At 51.2% G+C, this 15,947-nt stretch overlaps 1 protein-coding gene across 5 annotated transcripts in view; it reads left to right on the top strand.

Annotated features, from left to right (window-relative positions):
• The window catches only part of LOC109869523 (protein SOGA1), an 80,351-nt gene that overhangs the window by 42,019 nt on the left and 22,385 nt on the right, over nt 1-15,947 (top strand). For 2 of the 5 annotated variants that reach the window (XM_031804212.1, XM_020459719.2), the window contains exons 4-6: nt 9,511-9,573; nt 11,748-13,088; nt 14,940-15,056. In XM_031804212.1, the coding sequence (XP_031660072.1) occupies nt 9,511-9,573; nt 11,748-13,088; nt 14,940-15,056 (1,521 nt within the window). The remainder of the gene's footprint in view (nt 1-9,510; nt 9,574-11,747; nt 13,089-14,939; nt 15,057-15,947) is intronic. The other 3 variants (XM_031804211.1, XM_031804213.1, XM_031804214.1) reach the window with 3 other exon arrangements.

The raw sequence follows: 15,947 nt of genomic DNA, 5'->3' as shown, positions 1-15,947 counted from the left end.
GCATGGGGAGCTGGGGGATGAAGGGTTGAGGCATGGGGAGCTGGGGGAGGAAAGGTTGAGGCACGGGGAGCTGGTGGATGAAGGGTTGAGGCACTGGGAGCTGGGTGGATGAAGGGTTGAGGCACGGGGAGCTGGGGGATGAAGGGTTGAGGCATGGGGAGCTGTGTGGATGAAGGGTTGAGGCATGGGGAGCTGGGGGATTAAGGGTTGAGGCATGGGGAGCTGGGTGGATGAAGGGTTGAGGCATGGGGAGCTGGGGGATGAAGGGTTGAGGGCTGGGGGATGGAGGGTTGAGGCATGGGGAGCTGGGGGATGGAGGCTTGGGGTGCTGGGGTGCTGGGGAATGAAGGGTTGAGGCATGGGGAGCTGGGTGAATGAAGGATTGAGGCATGGGAAGCTGGTGGGGGTAAAGGGTTGAGGCAAGGGGGAACTGTGGGATGGAGGTTTTGAGGCATGGGGAGATTTGGGGATGAAGGGGGGAGGCATGGGAAGCTGGGGGCAGTGAAGGGTTGAGGCAAGGGGGAACTGTGGGATGGAGGGATGAATGGGGTGAGGCATGGGGAGCTGGGGAGAGGTATGGGGGGATGAAGGGGTGAGGCATGGGGAGCTGGAAGGATGGAGGCTTGAGGCATGGGAAGCTGGGGGGATGAAGGTTTGAGGACCGGGGGATGAAGGGGTGAGGCACAGGGAGCTGGGGGGATGAAAGGTTGAGGCACGGGGGGGATGAAGGGTTGAAGTATGGGAAGCTGGGGGGAATGAAGAATTGAAGCATAGGGAGCTGGGCGGATGAAGGTTGAGGCATAGGGAGCTGGGGGGATGAAGGCTTGAGGCACGGGGGGCTGGGGAGTTGAAGGGTAGAAGCTCGGGGGGCTGGGGAGATGAAGGGTTGAAGCACGGGGAGCTGGGGAGCTGAAGGATGGAAGCACAGGGAGCTGAAGGGTTGAAGCACGGGGAACTGAAGGATTGAAGCACGGGGAGCTGGGGAGATGAAGGTTGAGGCATAGGTAGCTGGGGAGATGAAGGGTTGAAGCACAGGGAGCTGGGGAGCTGAAGGATTGAAGCACGGGGAGCTGGGGGGATGAAGGGTTGAAGCAGGGGGAGCTGGGGAGATGAAGGGTTGAAGCACGGAGAGCTGGGGAGATGAAGGGTTGAAGCACGGGGAGCTGGGGAGCTCAAGGCTTGAAGCACGGGGAGCTGGGGGATTTAAGGCTTGAGGCATAGGGAGCTGGGGGGGATGAAGTTTTGACGCAAGGGAAGCTGGGGGGATGATGGGTTGAAGCACGGGGAGCTGGGGGGATGAAGGGTTGAAGCACGGGGAGCTGGGGAGATGAAGGGTTGAAGCAAGGGACGCATGGGGGATGAAGGGTTGAAGCAAGGGAAGCATGGGGGATGAAGGGTTGAAGCACGGGGAGCTGGGGGATGAAGGGTTGAAGCACGGGGAGCTGGGGGATTTAAGGCTTGAGGCACAGGGAGCTGGGGGGGATGAAGTTTTGACGCAAGGGAAGCTGGGGGGATGATGGGTTGAGGCACGGGGAGCTGGGGGGATGAAGGGTTGAAGCACGGGGAGCTAGGGTGATGAAGGGTTGAAGCAAGGGAAGCATGAGGGATGAAGGGTTGAAGCACGGGGAGCTGGGGGACGAAGGGTTGAAGCACGGGGAGCTGGGGGGATGAAGGGTTGAAGCACGGGGAGCTGGGGGGATGAAGGGTTGAGGCAAGGGGAGCTGGGGGGATGAAGGGTTGAAGCAAGGGAAGCTGGGGGGGATGAAGGGTTGAAGCAAGGGAAGCATGGGGGATGAAGGGTTGAGGCAAAGGGAGCTGGGGGGATGAAGGGTTGAAGCAAGGGAAGCTGGGGGGATGAAGTGTTGAAGCACGGGGAGCTGGGGGGATGAAGTGTTGAAGCACGGGGAGCTGGGGGGATGAAGGGTTGAAGCACGGGGAGCTGGGGGGATGAAGGGTTGAAGCACGGGGAGCTGGGGGGATGAAGTGTTGAAGCACAGGGAGCTGGGGTATTTAAGGCTTGAGGCACAGGGAGCTGGGGGGGATGAAGTTTTGACGCAAGGGAAGCTGGGGGGATGATGGGTTGAGGCACGGGGAGCTGGGGGGATGAAGGGTTGAAGCACGGGGAGCTAGGGTGATGAAGGGTTGAAGCAAGGGAAGCATGGGGGATGAAGGGTTGAAGCACGGGGAGCTGGGGGACGAAGGGTTGAAGCACGGGGAGCTGGGGGGATGAAGGGTTGAAGCACGGGGAGCTGGGGGGATGAAGGGTTGAGGCAAGGGGAGCTGGGGGGATGAAGGGTTGAAGCAAGGGAAGCTGGGGGGGATGAAGGGTTGAAGCAAGGGAAGCATGGGGGATGAAGGGTTGAGGCAAAGGGAGCTGGGGGGATGAAGGGTTGAAGCAAGGGAAGCTGGGGGGATGAAGTGTTGAAGCACGGGGAGCTGGGGGGATGAAGTGTTGAAGCACGGGGAGCTGGGGGGATGAAGGGTTGAAGCACGGGGAGCTGGGGGGATGAAGGGTTGAAGCACGGGGAGCTGGGGGGATGAAGTGTTGAAGCACAGGGAGCTGGGGGGATGAAGTGTTGAAGCAAGGGAAGCATGGGGGATGAAGGGTTGAGGCAAGGGGAGCTGGGGGGATGAAGGGTTGAAGCAAGGGAAGCATGGGGGATGAAGGGTTGAGGCAAGGGGAGCTGGGGGGGTGAAGGGTTGAGGCAAGGGGAGCTGGGGGGGATGAAGGGTTGAGGCACAGGGAGCTTGGGGGATGAAAGTTTGAGGCACGGGTGTTGGGGGGATGAAGTGAAGGGCAGGTGAAAAACTGCTTCAAATCCTTTGGCTTTTCTGGATATTCAGAACAGATTTTTCTCAATCTGTGTAATAGTATATAGTGTATCTCTCAGGCCTGTGTGTGTTCCTGTTCTGTATGTTTTGGTTAATACAACATTGGAAAATAAATAGTGTGTGCAACAACATGTGTTCATGTTAACATCTCTGAGTAATCCGTATGCAAATCATCACATTTTCAATTGTATGTATAGACGCGTCAGGAACTGAAAGAGAGGGCCGTTTGTCGTTATTTCCATTGGTTTTTGAAGAGTCTCGTGTCAAGATGGATTTCAAGGGTCTTCATTTCCTGTCCTCCCATGTTTTTTCAACCCTTTCCTTTCCTCTTGTAAATACCAGACTGATTCACATCCTTTGCGAGGCTACCTCTCCCCCCCCCCCCCCCCCCCCCCCCCAACCCCCTTTCACCAATTTGTTTCGTTGGCCACCACTGTCAGAAACTCAACGAGGGAGTGCACAAGCATTTGTCATGGGAACTTATGATGGTCTGTGGCAGTGGGATAATGGATGATACATCCATCCCCCCCCCATCTCTGTAACGAAGGCTCGCTCTAGTTTAGGAAATTAAATATGTATCCTTATGTCTCCCTCCCCCTTCCATCTCTCACTCTTACTCTCCATTCCTATGCAGATTGGCTTAATCTCCCCACTCTCTCTTTCTCTCTCTCAATTTCTCTCTCTACTCCTGCAGAGCTCCTTGCTTAGAGTCAGGGTTTACATTTCATCCCTGGGACTGGGTGAATACAGGGTTGGGGATTGGGACCATTGTGAGTGCAGTACAGGGACAATAGGAGCCTGAAGAGAGGAGAGGAGGGACTGAGACAGATAGGGGACTGGTGGCTAGTGTTCATGATGTCTGTCCCCCCCCTAGATTGTGCTGTGCTGACATGCTTTAGAGGACGTCTAGAGCCCCCCCCCTCTCCTCAACTCATTGTTGCCCTTCACTCACCACACACAGACTGACACACCAACAGACAGAAACACACACACACACACATTTCAAACATTACTCTATGTCTGCTCTGCTTGAAATTGCTGAAACATAGTTAGACCAGTGGACACACAGGGTCAGACCAATCAACAGCCTTCTTTCTGACAGTCTTCACACGATGGAGCGGTGAGTTTGGTAACAAGGAGACAAATATCTCACCCCCTGGATCTCAAACTTGGGTTGAACCGAGCACTATTGATTGTTCTGTGGATAAGACCAAAAGCAAACAGAGTGGGGGAGTGTATTGTCTGCTGTTGTCAACTCTACTCACATCATATCACACCTGCAGCTCTGCATACAGCAGTCTGGGGAGTGTCATGCAAATAGACTTTTCTACTCACTTCTCCTTCTGCAATGCAGATAGAATGCAGATTGAATTTAGAACGCAGATTGAATTTAGAACTTGCCTCGTCTGCTACTCCAATAGCACCATTCTTACAACAAGAATGTCATCGACTGGTTTTTAATAACCCTACTGATTGGATATTCATATTTCTAATTTCATGATATCATATGATATGATAAAGCCATATTTTGTGATGGCTGCGTTGGTTGTAGTTCCCCTGTGTGATTCTGCTTCGGGCTGGCGGAGCGATCCATTGTTTTAGTGCCTGACGGATTCATCAGTGGGCGCGTGGGACTATTTTTCCTCTGGTCACGTCAGGGTCATGACCCCTCATCTATCTAGGCATGCCGTGGTCTCCGGTAAACTATTACTTTCCTTTCTAAACTAGTCAGCATAACGCTATCCCCCACTCTCTCTCTCACTCTCTCCCACTCCTCCTTACCTCCCTCCCAATTCCCCACTCCCCTCTCTCCCTAGGTTTTTCTCCCTCCTTTCTTACTCCCTTGTCTCACACCTTGTAACGGTTTAGATACGGCAGACACAGAAACAAAGGAAGGAGAAATTGGAATACTGTGCTGCTGTGTCTTGTCACTTAGTTGAGTCGACGGTGAAGGTAGCTGGTTCCAATCCCTGAGCCAACTAGGTGAAAAATCAGTTGATGTGCCTTTGAGTAAGGAACTTAACCCTAATTGCTCCTGTAAGTCGCTCTAGATAAGAGCGCCTGCTAAATGACTAAAATGTGAAAATATTTTTTTTTCTTTAAGCCCATAATCATGTGTGTGAGGTGTATACTTTTGTTTCAAAGTAGATTTGTTTAAGACTACCAAGAAACTCTGTGACCCTGATTTAGCTCACTGCAGTAAAAGGTTAACCGCTCCCCACACACAGATCCATAACCCATGAGATAGCCAGAAAACCCACATGAATGTTGAGATGATGTCCATTCCTATCCTAACATTCATTGTTGAGCCCATTACACAAGTGTATCTTTCCCAGCTGTGGACTGTGAGGTTGTGTAAGAAAGGATGCCGGCATGGTTCCTCATCCATGACAAAGGCATGACAACGTCTCAGTTATTTCCTGTGCTCCAGGCATTATTTCATTAAGTCCAGTCAGGTCGAGGCAAGATGACTTATGGCTGAATTACACTATAGGGCCAAGCCAAGCCAAACCTAGCAGAGCTGTAGTAGGCATAAGTGAGTCAGGCATGATGGCCAGGTCCACACATCTCTACCTCCCTCTCCCAGGAGAGAGACATCCAGCCAGGGATTATTTGACCTACCTACCCCCTCCAGGCCTCAGGTTACCTAGCCCACACATCTAGAGTTACAACCTGTTGACATACACCCACAGGACCATGGCATCAGATAGCACAGGCACATGCTTTTCAATACTTCTTTTGCTAACGGTAGGGTGTGTGCATGCGTACATTGTGTGTGTGCGTGCGTATATCTCTGTGCATGTGTGTGTGTGTGTAAAGGCATGAGACAGGCAGGCCTGGAGTGGCACCATTTTACATACAGAAACCTCATTTGAAAGCTCATCTCCCTAACGTTGTCTGTGTTTTACTGCACTGTTTGTGTGAGTGACCTTGTGTTCTGGACGACACGTAGCTGTTGTGCAGAGAGAGCCGGCCGATTACATCAACTTGGCAGAGTGGGTGGAATTTTGTCTGGTTCTTTTCGGGACGTGAGATCGCAGAGCAGGGTAGTGTCCCAAATGCCACCATGTCCCCTATAAATTGCACTACTTTTGACCAGGGCCCATAGGGCACAACATGGGGAATTGGGTGCCATTTGGGATGCACCGGGAGAGCTTTAGTGTGGGAGGGGAGGAGGGAAGGACGAGGGGGAAGTGTGAAAGTTATTGATATTTGATACAGATAACAAAATAGGTTTAGGGGACAGAAATCTACGAGATGTATCATAAATGGGATTTATAGATGATGAATAGGTATTGTGGTTTAGCTCTGTGTTAGAGTAGTGTTGACTTGCCTGTCACCGTGACACCTCTACATCCCTGTCACGTGTCATAGCGAGACTGTTGCAGCTGGCCTGACCAAACCAATGGTCGAAACAAAACGGAAAAGTGTCCCAAAGTTGGTCGATATGTGTCCAGATCAATAGTTCCATTATCTCTCCGCACCATTGATTCCACAGTGAAGTTTAGCACCATTAAAAGGTTCTCAGCTAAACTGTGTGACATTGTCAGCAAACACAAAATGGGGTCTGAGATTGGATTGGATGCTGCTCTTTATGCTGTACCAGCACCACTTTAAATCTAGTCTAGTTACCCTGCTTTCTCTCCAGCTGGCTTTTTCCACTAGGGGAATTGGTTCTGGATGGAGTGTGTGTGTGTGTGTGTGTATGTGGGGGGTGGGGGGGGTGCTATATTAAAGGCTATATAATGTCCCGTGGTAGCAGGGTCTTGTTTGTTTTCAGGTTGATTGAATAAGACATAGCAGAGTGGACTGGAAATCCCTGCTTTTTCCACCAGTCAGCTCAGTGCGGAGAAAGTAGCCAGTTTCCATGGAAACGCCTTAGCGAGATAAGCTTGTTCTGCAGCTCCTCTGTCTGCATGCGTGTTGTGTGTGTGTGATCTCTCAGAAATCTGGTAGGAATGAGGATCTATTAGGATCTAACTCAGTGTACTGGGGCCCAGGTGACCAGGGGGAGGAGCTGGCTGTCATTAGCAACGGTGCTCATGTTCTCTTTATTGTCTCGTCTCAGTTTACACACATTTCTTTCTCTCTATCCTTCCCTCTCTTCCGTTCTCTCTCTCCTCTATCCTTCCCTCTCTTCCGTTCTCTCTCTCCTCTATCCTTCCCTCTCTTCCGTTCTCTCTCTCCTCTATCCTTCCCTCTCTTCCGTTCTCTCTCTCCTCTATCCTTCCCTCTCTTCCGTTCTCTCTCTCCTCTATCCTTCCCTCTCTTCCGTTCTCTCTCTCCTCTATCCTTCCCTCTCTTCCGTTCTCTCTCTCCTCTATCCTTCCCTCTCTTCCGTTCTCTCTCTCCTCTATCCTTCCCTCTCTTCCGTTCTCTCTCCTCTATCCTTCCCTCTCTTCCGTTCTCTCTCTCCTCTATCCTTCCTCTCTTCCGTTCTCTCTCTCCTCTATCCTTCCCTCTCTTCCGTTCTCTCTCTCCTCTATCCTTCCCTCTCTTCCGTTCTCTCTCTCCTCTATCCTTCCCTCTCCTCCGTTCTCTCTCTCCTCTATCCCTCCCTCTCTTCCGTTCTCTCTCTCCTCTATCCCTCCCTCTCTCCCTCTCTTTCTCTTCAACTCTTTCTCTCTCTCCTCTATCCCTCCCTCTCTTCCGTTCTCTCTCTCCTCTATCCCTCCCTCTCTCCCTCTCTTTCTCTTCAACTCTTTCATCTTTCTCTCTATCCTTCCCTCTCTTCCGTTCTCTCTCTCCTCTATCCCTCCCTCTCTCCCTCTCTTTCTCTTCAACTCTTTCATCTTTCTCTCTATCCTTCCCTCTCTTCCGTTCTCTCTCTCCTCTATCCCTCCCTCTCTCCCTCTCTTTCTCTTCAACTCTTTCATCTTTCTCTCTATCCTTCCCTCTCTTCCGTTCTCTCTCTCCTCTATCCTTCCCTCTCTTCCGTTCTCTCTCTCCTCTATCCTTCCCTCTCTTCCGTTCTCTCTCTCCTCTATCCTTCCCTCTCTTCCGTTCTCTCTCTCCTCTATCCTTCCTCTATCCTTCCTCTCTTCCGTTCTCTCTCTCCTCTATCCTTCCCTCTCTTCCGTTCTCTCTCTCCTCTATCCTTCCCTCTCTTCCGTTCTCTCTCTCCTCTATCCTTCCCTCTCTTCCGTTCTCTCTCTCCTCTATCCTTCCCTCTCTTCCGTTCTCTCTCTCCTCTATCCTTCCCTCTCTTCCGTTCTCTCTCTCCTCTATTCCTTCCCCTCTCTTCCGTTCTCTCTCTCCTCTATCCTTCCCTCTCCTCCGTTCTCTCTCTCCTCTATCCCTCCCTCTCTTCCGTTCTCTCTCTCCTCTATCCCTCCCTCTCTCCCTCTCTTTCTCTTCAACTCTTTCATCTTTCTCTCTATCCTTCCCTCTCTTCCGTTCTCTCTCTCCTCTATCCCTCCCTCTCTCCCTCTCTTTCTCTTCAACTCTTTCATCTTTCTCTCTATCCTTCCCTCTCTTCCGTTCTCTCTCTCTCCTCTATCCCTCCCTCTCTCCCTCTCTTTCTCTTCAACTCTTTCATCTTTCTCTCTATCCTTCCCTCTCTTCCGTTCTCTCTCTCCTCTATCCCTCCCTCTCTCCCTCTCTTTCTCTTCAACTCTTTCATCTTTCTCTCTATCCTTCCCTCTCTTCCGTTCTCTCTCTCCTCTATCCCTCCCTCTCTCCCTCTCTTTCTCTTCAACTCTTTCATCTTTCTCTCTATCCTTCCCTCTCTTCCGTTCTCTCTCTCCTCTATCCCTCCCTCTCTCCCTCTCTTTCTCTTCAACTCTTTCATCTTTCTCTCTATCCTTCCCTCTCTTCCGTTCTCTCTCTCCTCTATCCCTCCCTCTCTCCCTCTCTTTCTCTTCAACTCTTTCATCTTTCTCTCTATCCTTCCCTCTCTTCCGTTCTCTCTCTCCTCTATCCCTCCCTCTCTCCCTCTCTTTCTCTTCAACTCTTTCATCTTTCTCTCTATCCTTCCCTCTCTTCCGTTCTCTCTCCTCTATCCCTCCCTCTCTCCCTCTCTTTCTCTTCAACTCTTTCATCTTTCTCTCTATCCTTCCCTCTCTTCCGTTCTCTCTCTCCTCTATCCCTCCCTCTCTCCCTCTCTTTCTCTTCAACTCTTTCATCTTTCTCTCTATCCTTCCCTCTCTTCCGTTCTCTCTCTCCTCTATCTCTCCCTCTCTTTCTCTTCAACTCTTTCATCTTTCTCTCTCCTCTCTCTTGTTCTCTCTCTATCCTTTCCCTTTTCTCTCACACTCCTCTCTCTCTCCTTCCCCTTTGTCTACCTATCCTCCCACCCTCTCCCTCATCTCCCCCTCTTTATCTTATACTCTCTGTTTACATAGTAGAAATGCAGTCAACTGTAGCTCCACACCCCTATTGGTGTCACTGTGGGGATAAACGTCTCCATGGTGATGATAACTGGGTGAAAGGGCAGGCCCGAGGGGGTGGGGGGCAGGGGAGAAGTCTATAGACTCAAGGTGGTATTATTATGTTGTATAACACCTTAGCCAATGTGCTGGTGCTAGCTCTTTGGGGGTCTAGGGCCTAACATTAGGTCGGGTTACTGTAAAAGCACTTTGTGACAAACGTTGTTATTGAAAGGGCTATGGAAATATAATTTCATTGATTGATTGATGCTAATTATTGTGAATTGTATGTGTTTCTCTCTATTTCCAGAACTCTCTGAAGAAGAGAGGCGCTCGGCCAAACAACAAGCCAGAGAAGAAGCCGTCTGTCCAGGTAACTTAGACTAACAGAGACCTTCAATGTTTTTTCTACATTGAACAGCCAAAAGGAAAATCTCATATAGATTTGCAAACGACTCAACCAAAGAAACAGACTGCAGCTGCAGCAGTTTGTCTCCAGACACTCGCCTCTGATTCTTACCTCAGCTATTGAACCCAAAGTCAGTTCGAAAGTATTACAGTTACACTGATTGTTCTCGCTTTCACAATTTAGTCCATAGTGGGAGTTGGGGAGGTAGTTGATGGGAGAGATGATTCACAGATAGCACTTCATACAGTATTACTAGTTTGACATGACCAGCTCAGACTGTGCACATTCCTCTCTCTCAATTCAAAGAGAAACATATGTTTACATTGCCAGAGCAAGTGAAATAGACCATAAACAAACAAGGGAAATAAACAAGGGAAATAAGCAAGGGAAATAAACAAGGGAAATAAACAATCAAAAAGGAACATGAAACATTACACACAAAAGTTTTAAAAGAAGTATGAAAGGGAAAATACAGGGCATTCTGAATGTATTCAGACCCCTTCCCTTTATACAAATGTCTTTACGTTACAGCCTTATTGTAACAAAATAAATCATTCATCATCAATCAACACACAATACCACATAATGACAAAGCAAATTTTTTGTAAATGTATAAAAAATTAAAAACATGAATACCTGATTTACATAAGTATTCAGACTTTTCGCCATGAGACTCGATATTGAGCTCCGGTGCATCCTGTTTTCATTGATCATCCTTGCGATGTTTCTACAACTTGATTGGAGTCCACCTGTGGTAAATTCAATTGATTGGACATTATTTAGAAAGGCACACACCTGTCTATATAAGGTCCCATAGTTGACAGTGCATCTCAAAGCAAAAACCAAGCCATGAGGTCGACGGAATTGTCCGTAGCGACCTGAGACAGGATTGTGCCGAGGCACAGATCTGGGGAAGGGTACCAAAAAAATGTATGCAGCATTGAAGGTCCCCAAGGACAAAGTGGCCGACATCATTCTTAAATTAAAGAAATTTGGAACCACCAAGACTCTTCTTAGAGCTGGCAGCCTAACCTTAACACAGCGCGCATCCAACCCGGAAGCCAGCCGCACCAATGTGTTGGAGGAAACACCGTGCGCCTGGCGACCTGGTTAGCGCGCACTGCGCCTGGCCCGCCACAGGAGTCGCTAGAGCGCGATGAGACAAAGATATCCCTACCGGCCAAACCCTCCCTAACCCGGACGACGCTAGGCCAATTGTGCGTCGCCCCATGGCCTTCCAGGTCGTGGCCGGCTGCGACAGAACCTGGGCTCGAACCCAGAGTCTCTGGTGGCACTGCGATGCAGTGTTCCTGTTTTGATTCATTTGATAGAGTGGGTTAGGTGTTCTCTATACCAAATTAGCTTACACCCTGAGTCTTTTTTCTTGTTTCACACCTGGTAGTTTGGTGGATGGGACTAACAGCACACTGTAACTTAGAGGGCAACCAGTGGGTCCATCTCCTCTATACCATGTTTCTTGTAGGATGCTAATTTATTTGATGAAGTCTGGGTTCCTGCTCTTTAATCCAAAGGCAGACCTATATTCCGGGATAAGATAGTAAAAAATGTGTGTTCCATAGTGTTTGCTCTCGCTCTCTCTTCCTCCATTTCTGTGGGGATGAGGTTAATGCAGTGGAGTGCCACTGTGACATACTGTAATTGGTGTAAACCCTCTCCAGACTGTGTTTGATGTTCATCACCAATAAAGTACACAACACATTTAATGGGTCTTCACCATTTTGAGTCAGTTGGTTAAATAATAGCGGGTGTTTAATATTCAAAATAGCTTATGTCTTTTATAAATACACCAATGTACCTCAATGTCCCCAGCTAGCAAACATTACACTGTAAAATAGTATGCATGACTCCCCAGTGTTGCATCAACCTATCCCACTTTGCCCCCAAAAAATCCATAGCATTGGTCTAAATATTTGAAGGGGTTAATATGAGGATGTCAGATGAGTTTAAGAGAGAAAGAAACTCCCACACATTTTAATTTAAATTTTGGCCTCGCAATCTTTCTCTGTCGGTCTCTCTCTCTGTGGTATGTGAAAGGATATATTGTCATTGTGTGTGTGAGTGAGTCAGTGTGTTGTCAGTGTTCCTAACAGCTGGTCTCTGTGCCTCTCTGGGGCCAGCAGGAGGACAACTCTGACCTCAAGTGCCAGCTCCATTTTGCCAAGGAGGAGTCCGTTCTCATGTGTAAGAAGCTGACCAAGATGGCCAAGGACAGCGAGGCCATGCGGGAGGAGCTGGCCAAGTACCGCTCGGTCTACGGCGATGTGGACGCCTCACTCACCGTGGAGGAGGTCAACGACTCACCCCACACCCGCGAGGCCGAGGTTAGAGTTCACCTGAAGCTGGTGGAGGAGGAAGCCAACCTGCTGAGCCGGCGCATCGTGGAACTAGAGGTGGAGAACCGTGGCCTACGGGCCGAGATGGACGACATGAAGGGCCAGGAGCTGCCTCCAGGGCTGGGGCTGGGAGGCATGGGAGGCCCAGGAGGAGGTGGTCTGGATAACGTGATGGAGCTCCAGAGGCACCTGCAGTTTGTGGAGGAGGAAGCGGAGCTGCTGCGGCGCTCGCTGTTGGAGATGGAGGAGCAGAACAAGCTGCTGATGAATGAGATCAACCGCTACAAGTCGGAGCTGCCGCTGACGTTGGACCCAAACCAGAATGACTCCTCGTCCATCGCTCTCCTGGAGGATGGTCATGGTGGGGGAGCTCTCATCAGCACCGAGGCCCCCCAGGAGGAGCTGCTGCAGGCCGCCAGGCTCCAGATCGGGGAGCTGAGCGGCAAAGTGAAGAAGCTCCAGTACGAGAACCGTGTGTTGCTGTCCAACCTGCAGCGCTGCGACCTGGCCTCCTACCACAGCTCTTCTAGGCCCACCCTGGAGACCGACGCTGAGGCAGGGGACTCGGCCGAGTGCCTCCCCAGCCAAGTGTGCCGGGAAGGCCCCATCGGAGGGGAGAACAAGCCCCTGGAGGAGAAGGAGAAGAAGACGTCGACGGGGGTTCCCATTCACCTGCACGGTAACGTCCCCCTGGGGCTGAATGACCATGAGGCCCTGCTTGCCATGAGGGACCAGGCCCGCCTCATCTCTACAGCCATCCAGCTGCTGACCGCTTCTGATTCCAACTGCCCCTCCCTCTACCGCAAGATCTCCTCCAACTCCTCCGGGGAGGCTGCAGAGCCCTGTGTCCCAGAGAAGAGCCAGCAGTCCCAACCCTCGGAGCACCAGGACCTGCCCCTGGTGGAGGCTCTGACGGGCAGGCTGCGAGCACTGCACACCCAGCTCCAGGCCTTCGTGAAGCGAGTGGAGAGCCTTGGCAGCGCCCCTCCTGGGAGGGAGCAGGTGGAGGTGGCATCCCCCCTGCCTCTACTGTCCGAAGCTGGAGACTCCGTGGTGGATACGCCCTCTGCCTCACACCCCTGCCCTCCAGACGACCAGGCGGGTGAGATCACTGCAGGGCAGAAGGTAAGAATGAACACCCTCCTCCTCTTCCCACCACTCATTTATTATTGATTTTGTTTCTTTCCTTTTCTTTCATATGCTCCTTTTTTGTAGCAAGGCTATTATTTCTGTTCCGTTTGCTCCCACCCCTTCCCAGCTCACACTATGGTTTCTCCCTGCCGGCACACATGACATGACACGCATGCTGCTTTGATGCCTTATAACCTGTTATAGATGCTACATAGAGCTCAGGGCTCAAATGGAGCCACCACTGTGCTGCATGACAACTAGAATGATAAAGAAATCATAGAAGCCGTAAGCCACCATCTATTTACACACATCAAAATACAATTTGCATATCCAAGTAAATGCACTCTAGTAAAGTTGGTTCTATGCTTAGAGTTAAGCTCCATTAGAGGCCAACTGAGTCCCAACCCCATCCGCTCTCTCCCCCCGTCCCTCCCTCCCTCTCTCACCCCATCCCCCTGTCTCTCTCTCCCCATCTCATCCCTCCCTCTCTCACCCCGTCTCCCTCTCTCAACCCGTCTCTCCCGCTCTCAACCCGTCCCTCCCTCTCTCACCCCGTCCATCCCTCTCTCACCCCGTCCCTCCCTCTCTCAACCCGTCTCTCCTTCTCTCACTCCGTCCCTCCCTCTCTCACCCCGTCCATCCCTCTCTCACCCCGTCCATCCCTCTCTCACCCCGTCTCTCCTTCTCTCACCCCGTCCCTCCCTCTCTCACCCCGTCCCTCCCTCTCTCACCCCGTCCCTCCCTCTCTCACCCCGTCTCTCCCTCTCTCACCCCGTCTCTCCCTCTCTCACCCCGTCTCTCCCTCTCTCACCCCGTCTCTCCCTCTCTCACCCCGTCTCTCCCTCTCTCACCCCGTCCCTCCCTCTCTCACCCGTCCCTCCCTCTCTCACCCGTCCATCCCTCTCACACCCCGTCTCTCCTTCTCTCACCCCGTCTCTCCCTCTCACCCCGTCTCTCCTTCTCTCACCCCGTCCCTCCCTCTCTCAACCCGTCCCTTCCTCTCTCACCCGTCCCTCCCTCTCTCAACCCGTCTCTCCTTCTCTCACCCCGTCCCTCCCTCTCTCAACCCGTCTCTCCTTCTCTCACCCCGTCTCTCCCTCTCTCAAACCGTCCCTCCTTCTCTCAACCCGTCCCTCCTTCTCTCACCCCGTCCCTCCTTCTCTCAACCCGTCCCTCCTTCTCTCAACCCGTCCCTCCTTCTCTCACCCCGTCTCTCCCTCTCTCACCCCGTCCCTCCCTCTCTCACCCCGTCCCTCCCTCTCTCACCCCGTCCCTCCCTCTCTCACCCCGTCCCTCCCTCTCTCACCCCGTCTCTCCTTCTCTCACCCCGTCTCTCCTTCTCTCACCCCGTCTCTCCTTCTCTCACCCAGTCTCTCCTTCTCTCACCCCATCCCTCCCTCTCCCCCCTCTCACTGCATGGGCACCATGACCGCTGCTTTCTTCACTTGTTTCCCTTTCTTCCTCTCTTCTTTCACTCCTTTGATTATGTTAATCCCCTCTCCTACACTCTCCTCTTACGGTCCTTCACTCCCACCCTCATCCCCCAACCCTCCAGCCGTCGCTCGTACTTCTCATCATTGTTTTGGTTCTGTTCTCCACTCTGTCCTACGCCACTCTGACAAAGCTGTTTTTCCTTTACATACTTTTATTTGTCCTGTGAGGTTCATTTTTTATTTTCAATGTGTCTTGCGGATCTTCCATTTTGGTTGTATTGTTTTGTTTTCGATTCCCTCTCTCCCTACCATATGTCTCCCCTCATCTTCTTCCTTCCCTTTCCTCTGTTCCTCTTTCCCTCTTTTTATTATTTTGTTTCATTTTTATTCATTAACTTGCCCATGCATGCAGCAGCCTGACTTTAGGGACCAATCAGAGCGCGAAGTGAAAGGTCAGGAGGAGGAGGAGGGTGACAGCCACATTGACAACAACAAGAACCAGGTTAAACAGGAGACGGACACAGCCCTGGTAGGTCACTGCTATAGAACAGTCTAAATACACACACGCACACACACACACACACACACTGTGCACTCCTTGATGGCCCAAACATCGCTTCCCTCGTTCTTTCATGTGATAGATAGTGGGGGAATCAGGTTGGAATCACACTGCAGTAAACACAATGACATCAGCTCTTGAAGTGAGCAGAGGGAAGTGTCTGCTGCTCAATGTTCGTTTGACCTTTCCGTAGCAGGTCTCCTTGGAAACCTGGGCTGTGAGGGAGGGGCAACTGCAGAAGCAATGAATAGAGCAGAGAGCAACACAATCGCCACAGCCCGCTCTCCTGTTACAGGATATACAATGTTGCTTTTATAATATGTCATGAAAGGGAAGGTTTCTCTCTGGGCTGTACTGTAGCACATAATCAGTTAGTCATCTGAACACACACTCCCTAACTGTGAGAACTAGAGAAACTCATTGTTGCTGTCAGTAGGCTGGTTATTAAAGGTTCTCCAGAGTAAACACATTCTCGAAATATAGAATTATATAATGATAGTAGACGGTTAACTATGACAACATTCAGCAGGCCACATTTAATCAGCTTGTGGGTGACTTTTGGCCCACGGGCCACGTGTTTGAAATAAGTAGGTCTAATAATTCACCCTGTGTCTCTCTCAGTAACCTCTGCATCACAAACTACTGTTGGCTTCTACACATTATCATCCACCCTGCTCCTCTCCCCTCTCAGTGATCAATGATGAGGCTGCCAGGTCCGGGGAGATCAGGACCAGCTCCGGTGAGGGAAGGAGGAAAGGACAGGGGATAGGACAGGCAGGCAGTAACACCTTGGCCCTATGCCAGGCGACGTTATCACACGCAGACTGCCTGAGTGCTCTGTGTGTCTGTAGAGACAGGGTC

The sequence above is a fragment of the Oncorhynchus kisutch genome, linkage group LG24 (assembly GCF_002021735.2).
Source record: "Oncorhynchus kisutch isolate 150728-3 linkage group LG24, Okis_V2, whole genome shotgun sequence".
NCBI classification, from domain to species: domain Eukaryota; kingdom Metazoa; phylum Chordata; class Actinopteri; order Salmoniformes; family Salmonidae; genus Oncorhynchus; species Oncorhynchus kisutch.
The sequence above is the reverse complement of the archived record's forward strand: the minus strand, read 5'-3'. Positions and strand labels throughout refer to the sequence as shown.